The sequence below is a fragment of the Xenopus laevis genome, chromosome 3S, assembly GCF_017654675.1.
Source record: "Xenopus laevis strain J_2021 chromosome 3S, Xenopus_laevis_v10.1, whole genome shotgun sequence".
NCBI lineage: Eukaryota > Metazoa > Chordata > Amphibia > Anura > Pipidae > Xenopus > Xenopus laevis.
In genome coordinates, this window is record NC_054376.1 from 68,486,774 (window position 1) to 68,507,308 (window position 20,535).

The following is a 20,535-nucleotide window of genomic DNA, read 5'->3' on the forward strand; positions in this document are numbered from 1 at the left end:
TGACTCTATCTGTGCTGCCTCAGAGATCACCTGACCAGAAATACTACAACACTTAACTGTAACAGGAAGAAGTGAGGAAGCAAAAGGCAGAACTCTGTCTGTTAATTGGCTCATGTGACCTTACATGTGGTTTGTATGTGTACACAGTGAATCTTACGATCTCAGGGGGCGGCCCTTATTTTTTAAAATGGTAATTTTCTATTTATGATTACCCAATGGCACATACTACTAAAAAAGTATATTATTATGATAATGGTTCATTTACATGAAGCAGGGTTTTACACATGAGCTGTTTTACTCAGTATCTTTTAATAGACACCTACATTGTTTGGGGGGTATAGTTTTCCTTTAAGGGGTGTACAAAACTGGTACCTGGTGTCATAGATCTGCATGACAAACATGATGGACATTTAAAACAGCCTGGATTTATTAGAAGATAGCTAAGTAGTTACCGTTTGGCTCTCACTATAACAGTGAACAGGGTCACTGGATACTAAGAGGTCTACTTGGCTATCTTCTAATAAACCAGGGTGTTTTAAGTGTCCATCATGTTTGTCATGCAGATCTATTCGTTTGTAATTTTTTTTTCGAAACAGCGAAAAATTCGCGAAATGGCACAGGCGTCTCGTTTTTGACGCCGGCGCCCGTTTTTGACGCCGGTGCCAATTTTTTACGTGAATTTATTCGCTGGCGGCGAATCGCGCAAATTCGCCACGAATTCGCGACTGGCGAATAAATTCGCCCATCACTAAACGTAACCTTCCCCATAGGCTAACATTGAGGTTCGGTAGGTTTTAGGTGGCGAAATAGGGTGTCGAAGTTTTTTTTAAAGAGACAGTACTTCGACTATCCAATGGTCGAATATTAGTTTGAATCGTTCGATTCGAAGTTGTAGTCGAAGGTCGAAGTAGCCAATTCGATGGTCGAAGTAGCCAAAAAAACCATTCGAAATTCGAAGTTTCGAGCTAAGTAAATGGGCCCCCTCGTCAATGGGTGTTTTTGTTGCTGCATCTTTGTTTTTGGACAAAATACATTGGAGCCAGTTGGTGTTGCTTTGCTGCATTTTTTTGTGCAAAATACATTTGAATCAATGAGTGCCATTTTACTAAATATAATATAAATTATATTAACAGAGTGGCAAAAATTATATATGAATGTATTTTAAGAGAACAAAAACAAATAGGCAACCGTAGCAATATGATCACGTGTGTGTGTTTAAAATCTTATTGCACAGAGTTGTTTTTCTCTTTCCTATAAAAATAAATGATAGCAAAACAGTGAACTTTTCTATAAAAGCTTCTCTATGGGGAAATGTGTCCGCTATAACCTGTAAAATGTTTTACAGTTTGTAGGAGGATTAAAGATTTTAAGGCCAATGTAATATAAATTGCTATTGTAAAGATATATCTTGGTGCAGAATATTATTGGTTGATGTTAAATTTTAATTCACTTGCGTTTAAAGCCAGCTTTGCAGAGAAATAAGCTAACATTTATTGCTGTTTGCAGAAAGATTTAATGATGACTGCACAACAAATATCTTTGTTGTTGTGAACCTGAAAATGGATTTAGATTGTGTTAAATAAAAGTTTCAGAGAGGCTATAAATATATAGATAGATCCACAGACCAATTTAGTCCTGCACTTCATAGCACAGTCAGACAGCGTGAGATTGGAATCTCTGCCTAAAACCGTGTAGAATTTGAACCACATTTTGACAACTTCCACTAAGGATTAGAGCTGATTTGCACGGCATGATTAATGACATGCCAAGCTAAACCGTGCTCTATTTGCATTGCACTATCTTGAGAACTGTGTTATTGTAGAATGCTGAATGGTATGTCAGTGCAACAAGAAAGGCTAACATTATACATATGACAAATGTGGATCAATCTTCTTCATACTGACCATTGCCATAATGGAATGCTGCCTTATTCCTGTATCATGTTTATTACAAAGAACAAAAAAACTCTGTAGAAGATGGTCTCTTAATGCATGTAATCTGTACCTTTATGTGGGCAGTACTTGTTTATTACCAGCGCTTGTGATGTACAATAGGGATGTAGCGAACTGCCGATTTGGTGTTCGCGAACGCCGTTCGCGAACACCGGCAAAAAATGCGAACGTTCGCGAACAGTTCGCGAACTTCGAACACCCGCTAAAAACGTTTGATTCGAACGATCGAAGGATTTTAATCGTTCGATCGAAGGATTTTCATTCGAATCGAACGATCGAAGCCATTCGATCGAATGCTTTTCATTCGATCGAATGCTTACAATCGTTCGAACGAATGGAAATCGTTCGATTTTTAGCGGTCGAAGGAATTCGAATGGTCGAATGGTCGAACGATCGAACGCGAACTCAAAATGCGAACGTTCCCAAACGTTCGCGAACATTCGGCGGACGCGAACGGTCGAAGTTCGCGCGAACTAGTTAGCGGGCGAACAGTTCGCTACATCCCTAATGTACAAGGACAGTTACAGATAACCTGCGGTTCACTTTTTTCCTGATAAATGTGTGATATATTACATGGGAATAGGGATGTAGCGAACCGCCGAGTATGTGTTCGCGAACGCCGTTCGCGAACACCGGCAAAAAATGCGAACTGTTCGCGAACTTCGAACATCCGAAAATCGTTCGATTCGAACGATCGAAGGATTTTAATCGTTCGATCGAACGATTTTCGTTCGAATTGAACGAAAATCGTTCGATTTTAGCGATCGAATGGTCGAATGGTCGAACGATTTTGACGCGAACGCCTATTGGCGAACGTCGCGCGACGTTCGCGAACTTGCGGCGGACGCGAACAGTCGAAGTTCGCCGGCGAACAGTTCGCTACATCCCTACATGGGAAAACACAACCAACAGAATAAATGCAAAGTAATGATATCAGTGTAATTTCATGTTTGAGTTTCTAGCTTGCAAAAAATCATATCTTGATATCAAAATGTATAATTTCTCAATTGCTACACATACAAATGTTTTAAAAAAAATATGTTTTTGGAGTTTGATGAACCCATTTCAAAAGTACATTTGGCCACCTATTGCCCTAAATACATCATTAGTAATAAGGGACGTTAAGGGCTGTATACAAGTATATATTCATTTATATAATACGCTAGAAGATTAATTGGTGGTGTGACCCCAATGACAGGCCTCTCAATATTATCCAAGATATTTAATGCAATCATACGGATATAATATCTTATATGTTTTATGCAAATCTTAAATGCATTAGAACAGTTCCCAATCTATGGGTTTAACCCAAGGGCTCTTAAGTAGTGTATTGGGAGCCCAGCTTAAAGGTTTATCTCTAGATAGCAAACTGTGCCTAAAATGCAGTACCTTCTCTCCACTCAGCCAAAGGTTGACAAGAGGACCATGGAGTCATTGCACACATTGAAAATCTTTAAACCTGCAGTCAATTAAAGGCTTTTTTTTAAATACAAATAGGGATTCTATTATCTGAAAACCCATTATACAAAAAGATCTAAAATATAAGAATGCTATTCTTCCTATGGTCCAATTTAATTTTAAGCCAGCAATTGTTATTGTAAAAAAAAAAAAAAGATAAACATTCAAAAGTCTTAGAGGTCTATTTATTAAACCTCAAATTTTTCTGGTCGAGTTTTTAGGGGGGGGAACAAAATTTTTTAGAGGAATAAAACTTGAATTTCTTTCGATAACTTTTGCAAAAGCACCCCGCAGTCCAACCAACACCCAGAAAATTCATTCACTGCCATCTATCATTAACAGGCGATAGAAACCTAATATGACTATTCCACTGCTCTCCCTAACAGGTAACAACTAACAATACACCAATGCATTAAACACTCTCTCACTATAGTCAGGGTTAGTTCCTACTGATTCAACAAGTACTCAAGGGTTAATCAGCATACATACAGACTAGCATTTCCATTCATGCAAAAGGCTAAGGCTTACAGGTATACACTTTCAGGCTAGCTTCATTTAGAGCACCAAAGACTTATTATTTATCTCTTTAATGTTATAAAAGATATAATAGAGCAATTAACAAAAATATGTTACAAAAAGAGACATACATTCAATAATACAATTACAAACAGTTTAGAAAATAAAAGGGAAAACATGAAAAACCTTTATTTCGCTTCAAAGGTATAGAATTCCTGGTCCTGGGGGCAAGGAGAAACAAATGGGATAACTTCCAACCACAATTGGTCCTCCTAAGTAAATCCAATTCTTAGTCAGAAGAGCTGACATTTATTAGTGATTTCAGGGGCATCAGGTAACTGCACACTCCACCCCTTCCACAGTAATATAAGGGGACATGACCTAGCAGGACACAGATTGAGATTTTTATGACCTCCTGTGAGAAGGAACTGGATCATGAATATAATGACCATAACTCCTTATAGGAACCTAGGAGAGCGATATTATATTCATTGGTTATTAATACTCTCATGGATTCTATAGATACTAAACATTAATACTGTGTGACCTGCCCAGATATTCACATCTGATATACAGAATACCGCACCTAGTCATGTTTGGACTCATCTGAAAGCTGATATTATCTTGAACCCATCACCAGTTGTTATACTGTTGGTTCAACAGGTATGGGTTCTGTGAGGATAAATATGTTTGAGGATATGTTATGTGTGACCTTCACTTCTCCTGTGAAGGTTTGGTTTTCAAAATTAAACTATATTAGAACAATATTACTGGGTGTCCTCACACCCCTGGACAACAGAGGCAAAAGGGATACAGGGAAAAGTAATGAGACTGTGGTGGGCTTGCATTTTATTTACTAAAAGTAAATTAGCTAGCCAACCCTAGAGTCATATTATTTGGAGAACCCGGCAGCTATGACACTATTTTATAGTTGTCAGAACACTTCAGAAATCCACTTCATAGCATGTAATTTAGCTTTACTGATTGTCTGATACTGTAAAGGGTTCAAAGCTCTATTTGTGCTAGAAATTAATCTGCTGGCTGGCACAGAGTGTTCAATAAATATGTTTCAGGTATAGTACATAAATATATTTTAAATCAACAAATGACATTTTTTGGCATCCTATCATAGATATAATGATAGTATGGTAGATTTAATTCATATTTTTAAAACCATTTGACAGTTAAAGATGTCTTTTAATGAGTTGTAATGTAATAAATATGTACTATGAAGAATATGAAAATACAAATTTGTGTACATATACATAATACATATATCTTTTGCATTTCATTCATTCACCTCTTGATAGCAAGGCATATGCTAATGGAAGTAAGCTTATTATTTGAAGCATGAAGCTGCTTGTCAATGAAGCTTCATTAACACTGTTATCACTGCCTGACATTTATCTTATAATTTTCTGGAACTGGGCTGTCGCATCTCCATGGCAACCCAAATTGCAATGGAAACAAGTAAGATAATAAAGGCATCCTGTGAGATTGACAGTTCCTAAGCCTGACATTTGCATCAGGAGATGAGTTAGTGCCCTAAATGTTTAAAATATGGATAAATCCTTCTCTATTAATAATTATCCATTCTGATAAAAATCATTCCAATCAACTTCCGCAAACATTATATCACAGATGTATTTTGTAATTACTTATACATAATGCCAAATAGTTAAAAATATATTGTATAGTAACTTCAGTATATGAGGCATTTTTCCCAAGAAAGACAATTTTCCCTTATCTCAGTCATCATTGTGTCCATTTAGTTCAATAAAAAATGGAATTGAATTGCTGACTGATAAGGGTATAGAGGATAAAATAAACAAGCTATTACCAACATTAATAGGAAAATAAGTCAGCCCATGGATTAACAGTCTGGACTTGAATTCACCACTACAAATTTTAAAATAAACAGACATTTGGGCTATGGCACACTGCACATATTTTTCAACCGACGTGAAAGCCCAAAACACTTTTACTTTTGCCTCCCATTCACTGAAATGGTAAATGGCAGTGGTAGCCATAGATGCTTCTATACTAACTGAGCTGGAAAAAGCCATGAAAAGCTACAGAAATACGGAAAGCATCTTACTACCTATTATTACGTGCCATTTGGGCATGAAACAAATAAGGCCATAGTCTGTCAATTTTATTTATATTTTAATTATGTTATAATACATTTTTTTCTATTTTTGAAAAAAAATTTTGTGGGGTGCGGAATGTTTCTGTAGATAACAGTTTGACTAGAGTGGCTGGTTGAATGGCAGTTCCACTGCTGCATTTGTTAATAGTAGTTTAGCCCAGGTTAGCTACGGTTTGGAAAAGTTTGGATTGCATAGTTATAAAGAGCACTAATCCCAAGACCAACCAAAAACCTATTTCATTTAAAGGTTGAAGCATTCTCTCTAGAGTATGTAACCTTACACATGTTTGTATTGAACTGTGTAATATTTTATGCTTTGATACTGCTTGATGGTATATTTATATATATATATATGCCACACTGTTCTGTGTGAATGTTTCCTTTCTATGTAAAGCCAAACATGATTTGTTCATGGAATGCTTTGGCTGATATTGCCAATAACAGTGTCAAGAAGATTATGTTTTTATAATCATGAATGCATGCCACATCTTGTTTAAAAATTAAAGACCATAGAAAATGGTGAATAATTTACAGTAGAGATGCCATATACAGTGTGTTAGATGGAGACATGTATTCAAAGCATTGCCTTCAAATTCAGATGCTGATAATTCCCTGATCGGACATTTCAATTGAAAGGTATAGAAAAGATTAAACACAAAAAATAGCAGCTCTAGGACCCCTAGCTGTTAATAGCTTTCAATTGAGCAAATTAACAGAACTAACAGATGAAGTACATGGTTACTGGAAATGTAAAAGCTTACTTTTTCAGGTCAATAATAAGAAAAATAAACTCAGAGTGTGAGGTTTCAGAAAGTCTGTCAGTTTTTTAATTTGGTTATTTTCTCTTTCCCCACTAAAATATGCCTGCATATTACAGCAAGCTAAATAGCAAACAAATCTCATACATTGCAAAAATTAATTTCTAAAATGTACTTGGAACATAATGTGTTAAATGTCTGAGTGGCAAGAGAAAAATGAGACACATTACCCAAAGGTGACAATTGTTAGCAATTGCCATGTCTGGATGCATTCTGTTACTATATTCAAACATTTGTACTGTATGTGAAGAGCTTGCACAATGAGCAGAGAGTACCACTTGCTATGAAGAGACTGCTTTCAAATCCTGGTTAATGGAAGCTTGAAAAGGGTTATGTGTGTATATGTGTCAATAAGTAGAAACATCTTGTACTGAAACAGCATAGTCAAAAACTTGTACTGAAACATAATAGTCTAAAACTTATACTGCAGTTTCAGGTATGTACTTGGAAGGCAAATGCACAAACTTCTGGGAGCAGATTTACTAAGCAGCACACCAGTTTATGTTCTTGAAATGATTTACTTCTTTTAACATTCCTTATTAATAACACCCTGCTGCAATATTTATTTACATCGTGTGCCCATTTTCATTAGTTTATTTAAATTAGTTGCAATGAGCAGACATTTTCTTAATGTCTACTGTGGTTGCTCTGTATGTAACAACTTTGCACAGAAAAAGTAAACCTTCCAGCCATTGCCTTTTAATCCATTTATTGCAGTAGAAACTGTGGCAGAAACTTTCAGGGAATATCCCTTCCTCAGGGGAAAATGTAAAACCGTGAATTTGGAAACCTATAATAAATACAGAGCAAGCAAGTGCTGAGTAAGTTCTTTGTTTATACAGTGTCACGATTGGCACCCTTAATCCAGAACCAGTGCTAGGCTCCCTGGTCTCGGCTCTTGCTTCTGTCTGCCTTTCACTTCGGGAGGAGTCCTCAGCCAATTGGATGCCCCCAGGTCTTAATAAGGTCTTAACCTTTGCTCGGTATTTGAGGGACAAGGACTTCTACATTTTTAACCCAGAAACATTCTTCCAGTGTGAATCCCTTTCAATGGTCAATGAGTGCAGTGCATTGACCATTGAAAGGGATTCACACTGGAAGAATGTTTCTGGGTTAAAAATGTAGAAGTCCTTGTCCCTCAAATACCGAGCAAAGGTTAAGACCTTATTAAGACCTGGGGTCATCCAATTGGCTGAGGGCTCCTCCCGAGAAAAGGTTCTGGACGAGCAAAAGGGCACGGTTGTTAGCAAGGCTTTGGACGAAAAGTACAGTTCTAGTAGACAAAGCATAGTAAGACAGGCCGGGGTCGGTGTGGGCGGAGTTCAAGCAAGGTCAGATAGGCCGGGTCGGTGCAGGCGGTTTTCAAGCAAGGTCAGACAGGCCGGGTCAGTACAGGCATCGTTTAAGGATAGTCAGGCAGGCAAGTCAAAACAAGAAGAATCAGAATAGTCTGGCAGGCAAGGGTCAATAACTGTGGAATCAGAATAGTCAGGCAGGCAAGGGTCAGGATAATTAGAATTCAGGATAGTCAGACAGGCAGGATCAATAACATGAATCAGACAGGCAAAATCGCACCGAATCCAAACGAGTTAGACCTAACAATGGGCAATGAATTTGAACTCAAAGCCCCTTTAAATACCTTTAAATTTAGCGCACGTAAAACCAGGAAGTGCATGCAGTGCGCGACCTAGGAGCACCTGAAGAGGAAACATCACACGGTGGGTGTCCCTGCCGGCCCACTCAGTGGCCGACTGGCCCATAGGGTCCTCATGCTGCTAAACATTTGGCCTATTTCATGGTCATTCCCTATTTCTATGAGAAAAAAGAGGCTAAATAAATGGAATAGTGGATTATAGTAAGTAAAGAAAAGATACTAGGAGAATAGAGGTTGAGTGAGGAAAGGAAGAATAATAGTACTGAGAGTGGCCCCTGGTCTAAGTTTTTTGGTGGGCCCCTGGTCTAAGGTTTTTGGGTGGGCCCCTGGTGTCCCAGTCCGACACTGGGCCCACTAGACCACCAGGGTTAGTGCCCCTTGCATACAGATTCCCTTGGTTACTGTGCATCTGATGCAATGTTCCCTCTAATATCTTCTTGGCTACAGTATGTGTGCAAATAAATCCTTTTGTATCCACATTTTAAACTTGTGTGAACATTTATTTAAAACCGTGTGCACAGGTCAGAATAGGTGCAAAATGTTGTGTCACATAAAAATCTTTGTGCACACCACAATTTGTTGCGTGCGCTGACCTCAAAATTTTGCATGCACCAGTGCACAGCTTAGAGGGAACATTGGTCTGATGTAAAATGTACATACCATCATATTTTATATAAACGAAATCTTTTTGGTGCACCAGCACAATACATTATTAACCGTACATCAGTATTTCTTAACAAAATTTCCAAATAATTAGATTATATTTAGCGTGCCAACAATTGATTTAGAACCACATACCTCACAACTGTCCTGTTTTCTGCAGGACAGTCCTGATTTTGACAGCTCTGTCGCAGGTTTCTTACTGAAATGTCCAGTTTCTCTTTGATCTCCTGCACTAACTCCAGAAATAGATACAACATTTCTGAAATTCAACTGAATTGAGCTTTTTTTGGTAGAGAGCCCAGAACACTCAGCACTTGCACTTAGATACATTTGTAAGAATTTAGGATAAGCAAATAAACAATTGTACCAATTTAAGATAAGCAGGTCTCTTGGGGAAATTGTGACTCACAGCTTAAAACCATTAGCAAAACTAATATAACACATAAAATGTGGCCCTAAAACTCCCAGAAATGTGCTCAAACTTTCATAACCTGCAAAATTGTGTAAAATAGACATGGTAATTAGGGGGTGTGGTCATAAAACCGGTATGGTTAAAAATCATGGCTAAAGTTTTGTCCCTCTTTACATTTTTCAAATGTTGGGAGGTATGGAACCAGTTATATACCTTATGTTATTGCTCATTATGTTTCTAGGACAAAATCTCACTGTATTTAAGAGGGATCATGATGACCCACAGCAGTTGGAACCATAATGCTTGGTTCTTTTTAGCACAGGGGTTTAAATACAGGAATCAGATTGCTAAGGCACATAAATATGTCATTAGTGACAGCTATTAGTGCCTAGTGCCTAATTGGCCATATACCTCATAAGGCAGTGTATAATATAGAGAGCAGACTGCATGCCAATATCATTGATCCAAAGGTTAAAAGTTCTGATCATCAGATTTAGCCCAATTCCACATAGGCTTAACCACCCAATTGGTCTGCACAAAGAATAGTATTTAATAAAAGATAATTTAGAGTAAAGTAGAGTCATGAAAACTGATTTAGTACTAAGCAATTCAAGTGGTTATTGACCTAGAAGACACTCAAATTTAAGCTTTACAATTTGTTTTTACTACATGTTCCGATGTGTTCACAACTGGCACATATGATTTCTCTCTATAATATTTTGATAAAATTCAGCAGAACTATAACACAAAGAGCTGCCTCTTTAAAAAAATCTGGTATCGTGTAGGAGGATTTGAGGAAAGGAAAGATAGAAGTAATTGGCTCTGCTTGATCTTACATCTTAAATGTGTGATTTAGGACTTCAGGCTTCTTGATGTAGCCCTGAGAAGACTCAAAATCCTCCACTTAATGCTTTGAAGTAGTAACAACTTATTCCAGAATGTGGAGCAAATGAAATATATACACAAAAAGAAGTATTTCAGAATGTTCAATAGTATAGTATTGGTTATAATACATTGTAATACATGTAAGTATTAATATTACCGTTACAAGATACAAAAGCTTGTTAGCCTTTGCCAAGAAGTTAGAGATGGACAAATGGACTATTTGCAACATTTGCTGTTGAATGTGTTTAGCTTTCCATATGGTTCATTTAGCAGAGTAAAACTTCAAGTATAATATGATCCCATGCTAAATAAATGAATATCACTATATATGAATTGCAATGCCATTGTTCTTACTGGTGAGATTCTGAAGTGATTAAATGTTAGTAAAATGAGTAGAGACTCTGTTGAGATTGAATATACTGATGAGACAAAGACAGAATAGTTCCTTTTTCCTCTTACCCTCTATCACATCTGTGCTATAAATCACTTTTCACCATGTGTTTTCTTAGAAGAAATAAGTGAGCCTGTTGTGCTGAACATAACTTAAAGTGAATTTGGCAAGCCTAAGACAAGTTAAAGAGAAGCTGCCATGCTTAACATAATACATAGATTTTATAACGAATGTACTGTACATTTGTATCATTGTAATACATTAACAAGGTTGGGGGAACATATCATCTTTAGTTATTGCCTTGCCATGTAAGAAGCCATGTTGGCAAATTCTATAGACTGATATACAATATAAACATGCCGTCACATCCCAATTTATATTTAGTGATGACAGATCTCCCATATCTGAGATTTTGCAGCGACACATAATCTAATCACTTTCTCTGGCTATAGTAAACAGTCTCAATAAAATTCACAGAATCATTAGATAATACTGGCAAGAAGGATTCTGGTGGGAATGCAAGTTTCTGAAGGGTACTCTCTGCAGTCATGTTTTAATTGATGTTTAGTGGGATCTTTGATTATTTCAAAATAATTAAGCAGGGGTAGTGCATTCAATACAAATCTTTAAAGTGCCCTTCTGCTTGCTATTAAATGTTAAAACACTTTACAAAACCCTGGATGATGGCAAAATATTCAGTTGTTGAGGCAATGTATTTGAGAGTCGCTGTATTAGAAAAAATAGAATAAGCGGCCCTCCGGATAAAAGAAGGTGGTTTATTGCAGCAGGTCACAGTCCAACATCACCTGATGCTTTTTAGGAGCAACTCCCAAAATCATAGGCTATGATTAAGGTAGTTGCTCCTGAAATGCATCAGATGATGTTGGACTGTGACCTGCTGCAACTAACCACTTTCTTTTATCCGGAAGTGCAGCTTATTCTAATTTTTCTAATACGTGCATTACAGTGGGAATGCTGGTGGCAGAGCACCCGGGACATTAAGTGGCGCTTTATTGAGGAGTACAGTTGAAGGGTGAGTTTGAAACGGTCTAAACCTTTTCTGACTTGTATTGATTTTTGAAATGTATTTGAGAGCTATATTTTTGTATTTTGCATCAAGGTTTACAATAGCATAGATGGTATGTACATGATTTATTGTATCTTCGAACACCCAAGCTTAGCAGCTTACTTTGTACACGTGTTGGTGTCTGACCCCAAAGCTCTGCGTCTAAGAACTTAAGGCTCATTACTCCTTCCCAATTTACATTGTTCCTCAAAGCAGAGACACATCTAAATGGAGTGTGTCCAAACCTGAATTCATCTGAAATTAATTTGATTTTGAAAGCTGCCATCTGGCTGTCTTTGGAGAAGGTAGTAAGACAGATACGTACATAAACAAACACTAGTACTCCCTCAATCTACCAGACACACAGTAAAAATATTGAGGGGGAAAACAGAACACAAAGTGGGTAAAGTTAGGAAGATATTTCCCTTTTTCTGTTTATAATTATTCAGATAAGAGACAACTTTTTATCTTATATCTATTATATGCCATATACTGAACATTTATTTTATGCATATATTTCATGTAGTGTTATTAAACACATGCAATTATAAAGAAATCCCAGAAGTATGAAGATAAACTGGCCAGTATCTATGTTGGGCTATGGTGCCGTGCCACAAACCTTCAACTAAGGAGAGTGGAACACCATGGAGAGCCAGAAATAGGACTGGCACTCCTCCCACTGTTTGCCAACAGTTGTTTGTCACATCAGCCATCACTAGCATTCTGTACTTCTGTATTATGCTTGTGTGTGACCTCTTGCCTTTATTTGGTCAACCCCTCAGTGGTTTATTTCTGGTCACTGAGCTCTTCAGTGATCTTTTTGACAAGTGGAACAATCACTTTTTAATCACTGTTTACTTGTCCGAAGCTGAAGCACTTAAAAGTCTGTCTGTCTATCTATCTATCTATCTATCTATTTATTTATCTATCATCTTATTTATCTACTATATATATCCAGCTATATGTCTTATCTATCTCATCAATCAATGTATCTATTTCATTTATAATCTGGACTGTATCTATTATCTATCTATCTATCTGGGTCCTTAATGTTTCCTTTTCCTATTTTTTATTAACAAAAATGTCTTTCAGTTTGTCTTTTTATATTAAAGTCACATTCCATGATATTTTTTCCCATGGTTACAGTTATTGTTTTCCACTTGTTTAAATTAAATTTGGGACAAGATAATGATCCCCAACTGTCATTTCAACAGTATTTATTACACAATTATACACAGTTAACAAATATACAATAACAAAGAAATCAAGAAACACTGTATATGAACTGCACACAAACAAGCAATCTGCTTAAAAGAGGAATATATTTAGAAGAAAAGTTTGCAAGTAAATTATAAATTGGCAAAGTATTTTTACAATATATTCATCCACCTGTTTTATTTCTCCATAAAAATGTTCTATGCATATAATTGGTAGGCAGAAAAGGTCATATTTGACTTTAGTCTGTGCTGAAGTGCTGCTGTGCATCAGGCAAAATGCTGCCATGGGCTGTATTTATACTGACAGGCAATTAAAAGCTATATATATTGAAAAAGAGTATGAAGCCACAAAAAAAGAGGCTATTTAGACAGAAAAAAAGCTGAAATTCAAGAAAAAATGTTATTTTTTTCTATTCACTTTCAAGTTTGTTTCCTTATGTTTCTGTATTTGTGCACATGTGCAGAATGAAGTACATATTTAAGGCTTTGATGTGACAGTCTTATTAAATACGGTCATGAAGGGTCCAAATTCCAAATTTGAAGGGGGCTACAAAAATGTTTAAAAAATTTAAAAATAAAAGATAGTTTTGTCACCAAAATACATGTACTTTATGTTAGCGTAGTTACCATTGAGTACATGATTCTTTAATTACAGGCAAAAAGCTAATCAGAATATAAAAAAAATATAAATTTGTGTATGTACATTTCACAGTAAGGGGAATATAAGAATATTCTCCAATTCATCTCAGATGAAATATATTTATTTACCTTCAAAATAATAGTAATAACACTGAGCTTGAACAATGTGCAGAGAATTATTCCATTAGTTAACATCATTTTCAAGTTTCCCATAGCTGCTTTGTTCCAGATTATTCTGTGCTCCATACATCATGGAACATGGCAGGCTATTGTTTTATAATGCCAGGGCCTGAGTACAAAAGATGATTTCTGAATTGTAGTTGAATATGCAGTTGCCACTGGGCAGTGTTTCAAACACTAAAATATGGATAAAGCTTTGAACAATGTTAGCTGCATCCAAATACTCACCCCTTAATTTGGAATCCACTCAAAAGTCTTCTTTGGCAGAGCATTGTCTGTCTGTCATATTGTAACAGAGCTTTTACAGATACAAAAATGCATGGCTTTTGTTCTGGTGATTATACTGGCTCACAGGCAGGGCTTTTAGGGATGTTTTACGGATCCCAACATTGCTCTTGTTAGCCCTGAAGTGAACTAAGGAAACAAAAGCTGCTTATTTGGGCAATTTATATTTTGTCATTATTACGTACTAAATTATTGATTTCTGGTAAAAATATTACAAATGCCAAATGAATCCCATTAGTCTTTAAATACTTCTACTTGTAGAAGTCACTAGACAAAGTTTATGAACATTTATAAAGGCCCTTTAATATAGCCATTTTTTTACGTTTGTTATATTCAACTTAATACAGGACATGGAATTTTTAATTCATAGAACATAGGACAAAATTTTGTTCAAGGTCTAGTTATACATATTGCAGATATGGATCCCAAGCCACTATATACCACTATATAGAATTGATAAATTATTTATTTTCCCTTCCGTATTTAAGATAACGTTGAAATGGTAATGTCTTTCTCTGTTTGAAGATTCGCCCATATATTTCGGAATCAGATATTCTAATGTAGGTTTTACTTGTTCCATGAGGACTTTTTATGCCATGGATGCAAAAGAAGAAAATACCATGCTAAGGTGCTTATGATCTTTATATTGTGAGTTTGAATAATTCTAACTTTAAAAAAAAGAAATGACAAAGTAGATTGGTTAAAGAGGTTATTATTTGCTTTCTTCTTACTATATGTGTCTAATAACAAGTATTCATCTAAATAGGACTGTTATGGGACTTTTTCTGCTGCAGTCAATCGATGTTCTCAATAATGCTAGCCCCAGTGGAAATCTATGTGATAAACAAAGCTGGAGTATGAGGATTATCTGAATAGCCCAGATCTTGTCTAATAAAGATCACATTTTATAAAAGATCTGGCTACTTGTTCTATTGATTTTAATTTTTCTGTTGAAAAGAAAAAAAAAAAAATTTTAATTTTTAATAAAATGTATGTGTTCACTATTAGTATTACACATTCTGTAATAAAAAAAATAGTGTTGACTAATATACATTTAGGATGTTCATCTGTAATTGCCTTAGCTAACATTTTGTTTTCCCATATAAAATATAAATCTACCATGCACCAACTAAGATACAGTGTAGGTGTTTTTTTAAGTAGACCAGTCAACGTTACATTAACAGGGTAATATAATAAAAGTCAATGTTTTTCAACCAATGAAATGGGTGACCAGTAAATTTTATTAAAATAATTAAACATAGTTACAATACTAGGGACTATGCGGTTTTAATCTACTGTCATTGTGTTCTTATGACATATTGGAAATGAATGGGATTGATGGGGTTCCTGTTATCTCCAATGGTCTTGACCAATAAAGAATACAGTATTCTGCAACCAAAATTCATCATTGTGCACAGAATTCAGTATTGACACAGCCACTGGTGTCACAAAGGTAGCTCATCAACCTGTAGTTTCTGCTTTTTTCACTTTATTTATAGAGCTCTGTGAAAGGGGAAAGCTGTAATTTTGAACAGACTGGTGGATTATGTTATAACATCACATTCTTTAACAATATAGTCTATTGTACTATAAAACAGGTATTTCAAATTGGGCTCAAGTTAATCGCAGTTCAGTGGCAGGAAGACTTGTAGTTAGATAAGACAAAGGGTTTCTCAGCACCTTCTGATTCATATGGTAAAATATGGCTGTTTAATCATGATTAATAATAGGTTACTTTAGGGAGAAGAGGGCTGGAAGAGATGATGGAGCAAGATGATTGGTTTTTATAGAATTGAATGTGTTTAGTGAGGCTTTAGGATTGAGCATTAGCATGTACTGTGGCTTAGTCAAATATACCCCATATATGAGTCTTAAATTATTTATAGAGAGAATTGCAATATTAATCACCATTAATGCAGATTACAGTGTTGTATAAAGAAAAAACTGAAGTGATTTCACTGTTGTGGAATGCAATAAAATGGGTATTTAAATATCTTAAACAGTCAAAAACCTACAGAGAATCTTGCTGGTTTCCCACACAAAGCTACCATTGCTTAGAAAACCTTTCACTTGTGAACTGAGTCCTTTGTTCTGCATTTTAGCAAACAGTAGGTTTAAATTCTCACTCTCCCTCATTCCTTCAGCAGGGAATGGGGATCAGATCTACAGTGAACAACTACATACAGAGTTCTGAACAATCTTCTGCTAATTCGATGCACACATGGATGCTTTTTAGTATCTGCAAATTCATTGTTGGCATCTTAAATTAGTCATCTGACTCTCTGCCAAGGTTTTCATATTCTTTTCATACGACTATATTATCGAAATACTCTCATCCTTATTGCTGCCACACCAGCAAACAAGACTAATGCATTGCCTTGCTGCTTCTAAAAGCAGCAGTTTACTAGGATCTCAGCTGATAAAGTATCTCTCTGCACTGTTTGCTTCAAAATCCTTTACTGCTGAATTGTAGCTTTTGGTCCTATCTACTACCCTGGTAATCTGTTGATTGCAGCCTGATTTGTTTGTCACAATTTATAAAAATTCCTCCTCTGATTATTTATTTTCTGCAGATTGCTGCCACTTGTTTGCACTAATAATCCTAACACTGATTGTATTCTTCTTACAGTAACGGCACAAACAACAAGATGAATGGAGCTTTGGATCACTCAGATCAGCCAGACCCAGATGCCATTAAGATGTTTGTTGGTCAGATCCCACGATCCTGGTCAGAAAAAGAACTTAAGGACCTTTTTGAGCCTTATGGAGCCGTCTATCAGATCAATGTCCTGCGAGATAGGAGTCAAAACCCACCCCAAAGCAAAGGTAGAGTTTTATTTTTCATCTTAATAGCACATAATAGTTTTTATTCTAACATGGGGGGCTTTCCCATTTAGTTATGAAATTGAAGTTTTTCTTATTATGTAGTTTCTGCTGTGTTCCTACACTAAAGATATTTAAAATAATGTACTACATGGGTTAGAAAAGGTGATTTTGTTTCTGTTATGATAGCAATATATGGATCCCAAGAAAGGGTTTGGTTTGCTGTGTGCTATCTTTTTACATTTGTACCAGAATAGAAGTGTCACGTTCAGTGGCGTAACTACCGGGGGAGCAGGGGGTGCAATTGGGCCAGGGCCCGCACCCCCTCAGGGCCACACGGCAGCTCGCGCACCACTGACTCTGATGGAATTCCGGGTGTTTCCAGCCGTACGGAGGGGAAGAAAAGGCCAGAAATACTTCAACTGAAATGTAGTGATGGGCGAAACGTGAATTTTGACGCCGGCGTCAAAATATTTTTGACCCCAGCGACAATTCGCTAAATGTATTCGCTGGCAGCGAAAAGCGGAAATTCACCTCAAATTTGTGCCTGCCGAATAAATTCGCCCATCACTACTGAAATGGCATAGGACATCAAGGGAGACGAGAAACACTTTTTATCCATCACTACACATACACAATACACTAGATCTCATATATATTGTAAGGTCACAACCAAATAAAATAAAAAACAGTATTCTACTAAAATGTTGACTATGTGGCAACACATTTGTGCATAGTCCATTGGATAGATTAGTGCCCATTTCATGCGCATCAAACACAGCAAAGAAAATGGCTTTGCTATACTGTATACACTCCCTTGTGGAATTTTGCCTTTTCAAAAAATTTGCTTTAATGTATAATTGTTTAGTGGATGAAATATCTGAAATACTACCCAAAGTGAAACTAAAACATATTCATTGTTTCAGTTAAGTCTAGGGTTATATACAGGCAGCTATCATAATTTGGTTTCTTTTCACTTTAATACAAATGGAAATCCAAGAAGTCTATTATACATACATACTCTGTTGTGGACCTGTGCAGCAGGTTATTTAATATTTGTAAACTAATTCCTGGGTGACCATGCAGTAAAAAGATTTATTTTACTCTACACAAGTTGCTGGCAGTCATTTTAACTTAGATTTAATAGATGTAATATACATTACATGATTTTTTTCCCTTGTGATACTTCTCGCCCATGCATGATCAGTAGTGATGTAATGTTCTTAGAAACCATAAAAGTGCACATTTCAATGATAATCAAGCCGTCAAGATCGGTTCAATAATAAAGTTTACACAAATGCAGAAAAACTGACATTTTGTTCAGTAAGGCTCACTTCTGCCAGTTTATTAAACCAGAACCTGGTACTTTATAACAACTTTGTTTTGTGGAATTTCCTTGGCTACTACATGTACCTATTTGTTAGCCTTTACAGAGGTACAGGTGGGGCTACATTTTATAATATATTCATTATATAATATATAATATATAACCATTTTTTACAAGGGCCATATATATATATATATATATATATATATATATATATATATATATATATATATATATATATATATATATATATATATATATATATATATATATATATATATATATATATATATATATATATTATATGAAGTACAAGGTTGATGGTCCCAGGTCCTTCTCAATAGTAAGTTTCCTCCTTTCTTGAGCTGAAAGCAAACAGTTTAATTGACAGGAGGGAGAACTATAGGATGGCTGTTATGACAATACAGCAGTCAATGGGAGATTCAAATAGCTATTATGATATGGGGCATCTTTACTAAAGGACGAATTGGCAAAAATTTGCCAGAAATCTCATCCGCAGGGACATTGGCAATTTACTAACAGGCGTAGACGACAATTCGCTAGGGAAAGAGATTGTCGCTATCACAGTTACGCACCTTATCAACAGGCACATTTTCGCTCAGACGAACAGTTGTTACTCTGCAAATTCACTTAAGTGTGAATTTTACAGAACGTTGCCTCTTTTGCCAGAGTTTCCGTCACCACCTAAGCGTCATCCTCCGCAATCTCATGTCAGTAACATCATATCCTGTATGCCAGAAACTCATAAAAGTTGTAAAATACGTTGTTGTTTTTTCATTTTTTAAAGCAAGATTGCCTTCAAAAGTCCCAATGATTAAAGATTTTTGTGATAACATTTTTTTTAACCAATTTGAGGAGCATGCCACATTTACCGAAATCTCGAATAGAAGCAGGCACTCAAGGGCAAAAACTTCCACCAGGCAGATGTTCCAAAAAGTGAAAAAGTTTATTGTGTCAAAACAGCCTGACGCGTTTCGTGTTCCAAACACTTAATCATAGCCTATGATTAAGTGTTTGGAACACGAAACGCGTCAGGCTGTTTTGACACAATAAACTTTTTCACTTTTTGGAACATCTGCCTGGTGGAAGTTTTTGCCCTTGAGTGCCTGCTTCTATTCGAGATTTCGGTTTATCCGCCCCTTGTGCTGAGGGCCCAGGGTGGTGCACCTGGGCCACTTCCTTGATGTGGTGAGTAACCATTGTATTACTAAGAGACCCTACCATATAGAAGATTTTGGGCATGCCACATTTGTTTTAGGGTGGGCACATGTCTAGGGCTTCCTTGGAAATTTCTAATAATAAATGGCCACTTCAAGCATTTGCACCAACATCTCTAATAAAGATGTCTATACGACATATATATACCCGCCCTATTCATATTGACCTAAGTGTAAGAATACTAATGAAGTTTCACTAGGGAGAATTGAACGCTAGCAAAAGATCCCTAAGAGAAATTAACACTAGCGAAACTGCACCAGCATTCGGCTGCTGAGATGCAATTTTGCATTTTAGTGGATTAGAGTAGTAGTAACGAATTTACGCCTGGTGAAGTGCCACGAAGTGTGGCAGAGCGTTCACTGGTGAAAATCTGCCCTTTAGGGAATTTGCCCTTATGTCTTTCTTAGGCAGAACAGGCAGAAAGGGTGAATTAAGACAAGGTGTGAGGGAAATGTTAGCAAAGAAAATAAATAGAATAATATGGAGAAAGTAAAAGCAAACTATGACAGAAATATTAGAATGAAAAAAAAATAGAGGATTATAAATCCATTAAACATATTCTGTCATCAACCTATCATATAACTTCTGTGGTTTCTGCTGAGAGCATGATGTTAGCATATTAATATTCAAAATTAATATACCACATGGCTCAAATTTAACAGTTTTGCTGCCAGAGTGGAAACTTCATGCATAAAAACAGTACATGACAAAAGGTTAAAGATCTTGGAGCTGTTCTGTACCCAGTGGAATTTGATTTAGTTCTAAGAAAGAGTATATGGAAAGTTATCTTGTCTCCTCACTACAGTACCTGCTTGCTCTTTCTCATGGTTGATAGCCCTTCTCCATCCCGTTAGTTTATCC

General features: G+C 36.3%; 1 protein-coding gene across 23 annotated transcripts in view; it reads left to right on the plus strand.

Moving 5' to 3' along the window:
* celf2.S (CUGBP, Elav-like family member 2 S homeolog) overlaps positions 1 to 20,535 on the plus strand; it is a 282,887-nt gene that overhangs the window by 116,681 nt on the left and 145,671 nt on the right. For all 23 annotated transcript variants that reach the window (XM_041587475.1, XM_041587455.1, XM_041587456.1 and 20 more), the window contains 1 exon segment: positions 16,915 to 17,111. In XM_041587475.1, coding sequence (XP_041443409.1) covers positions 16,915 to 17,111 — 197 coding nt within the window.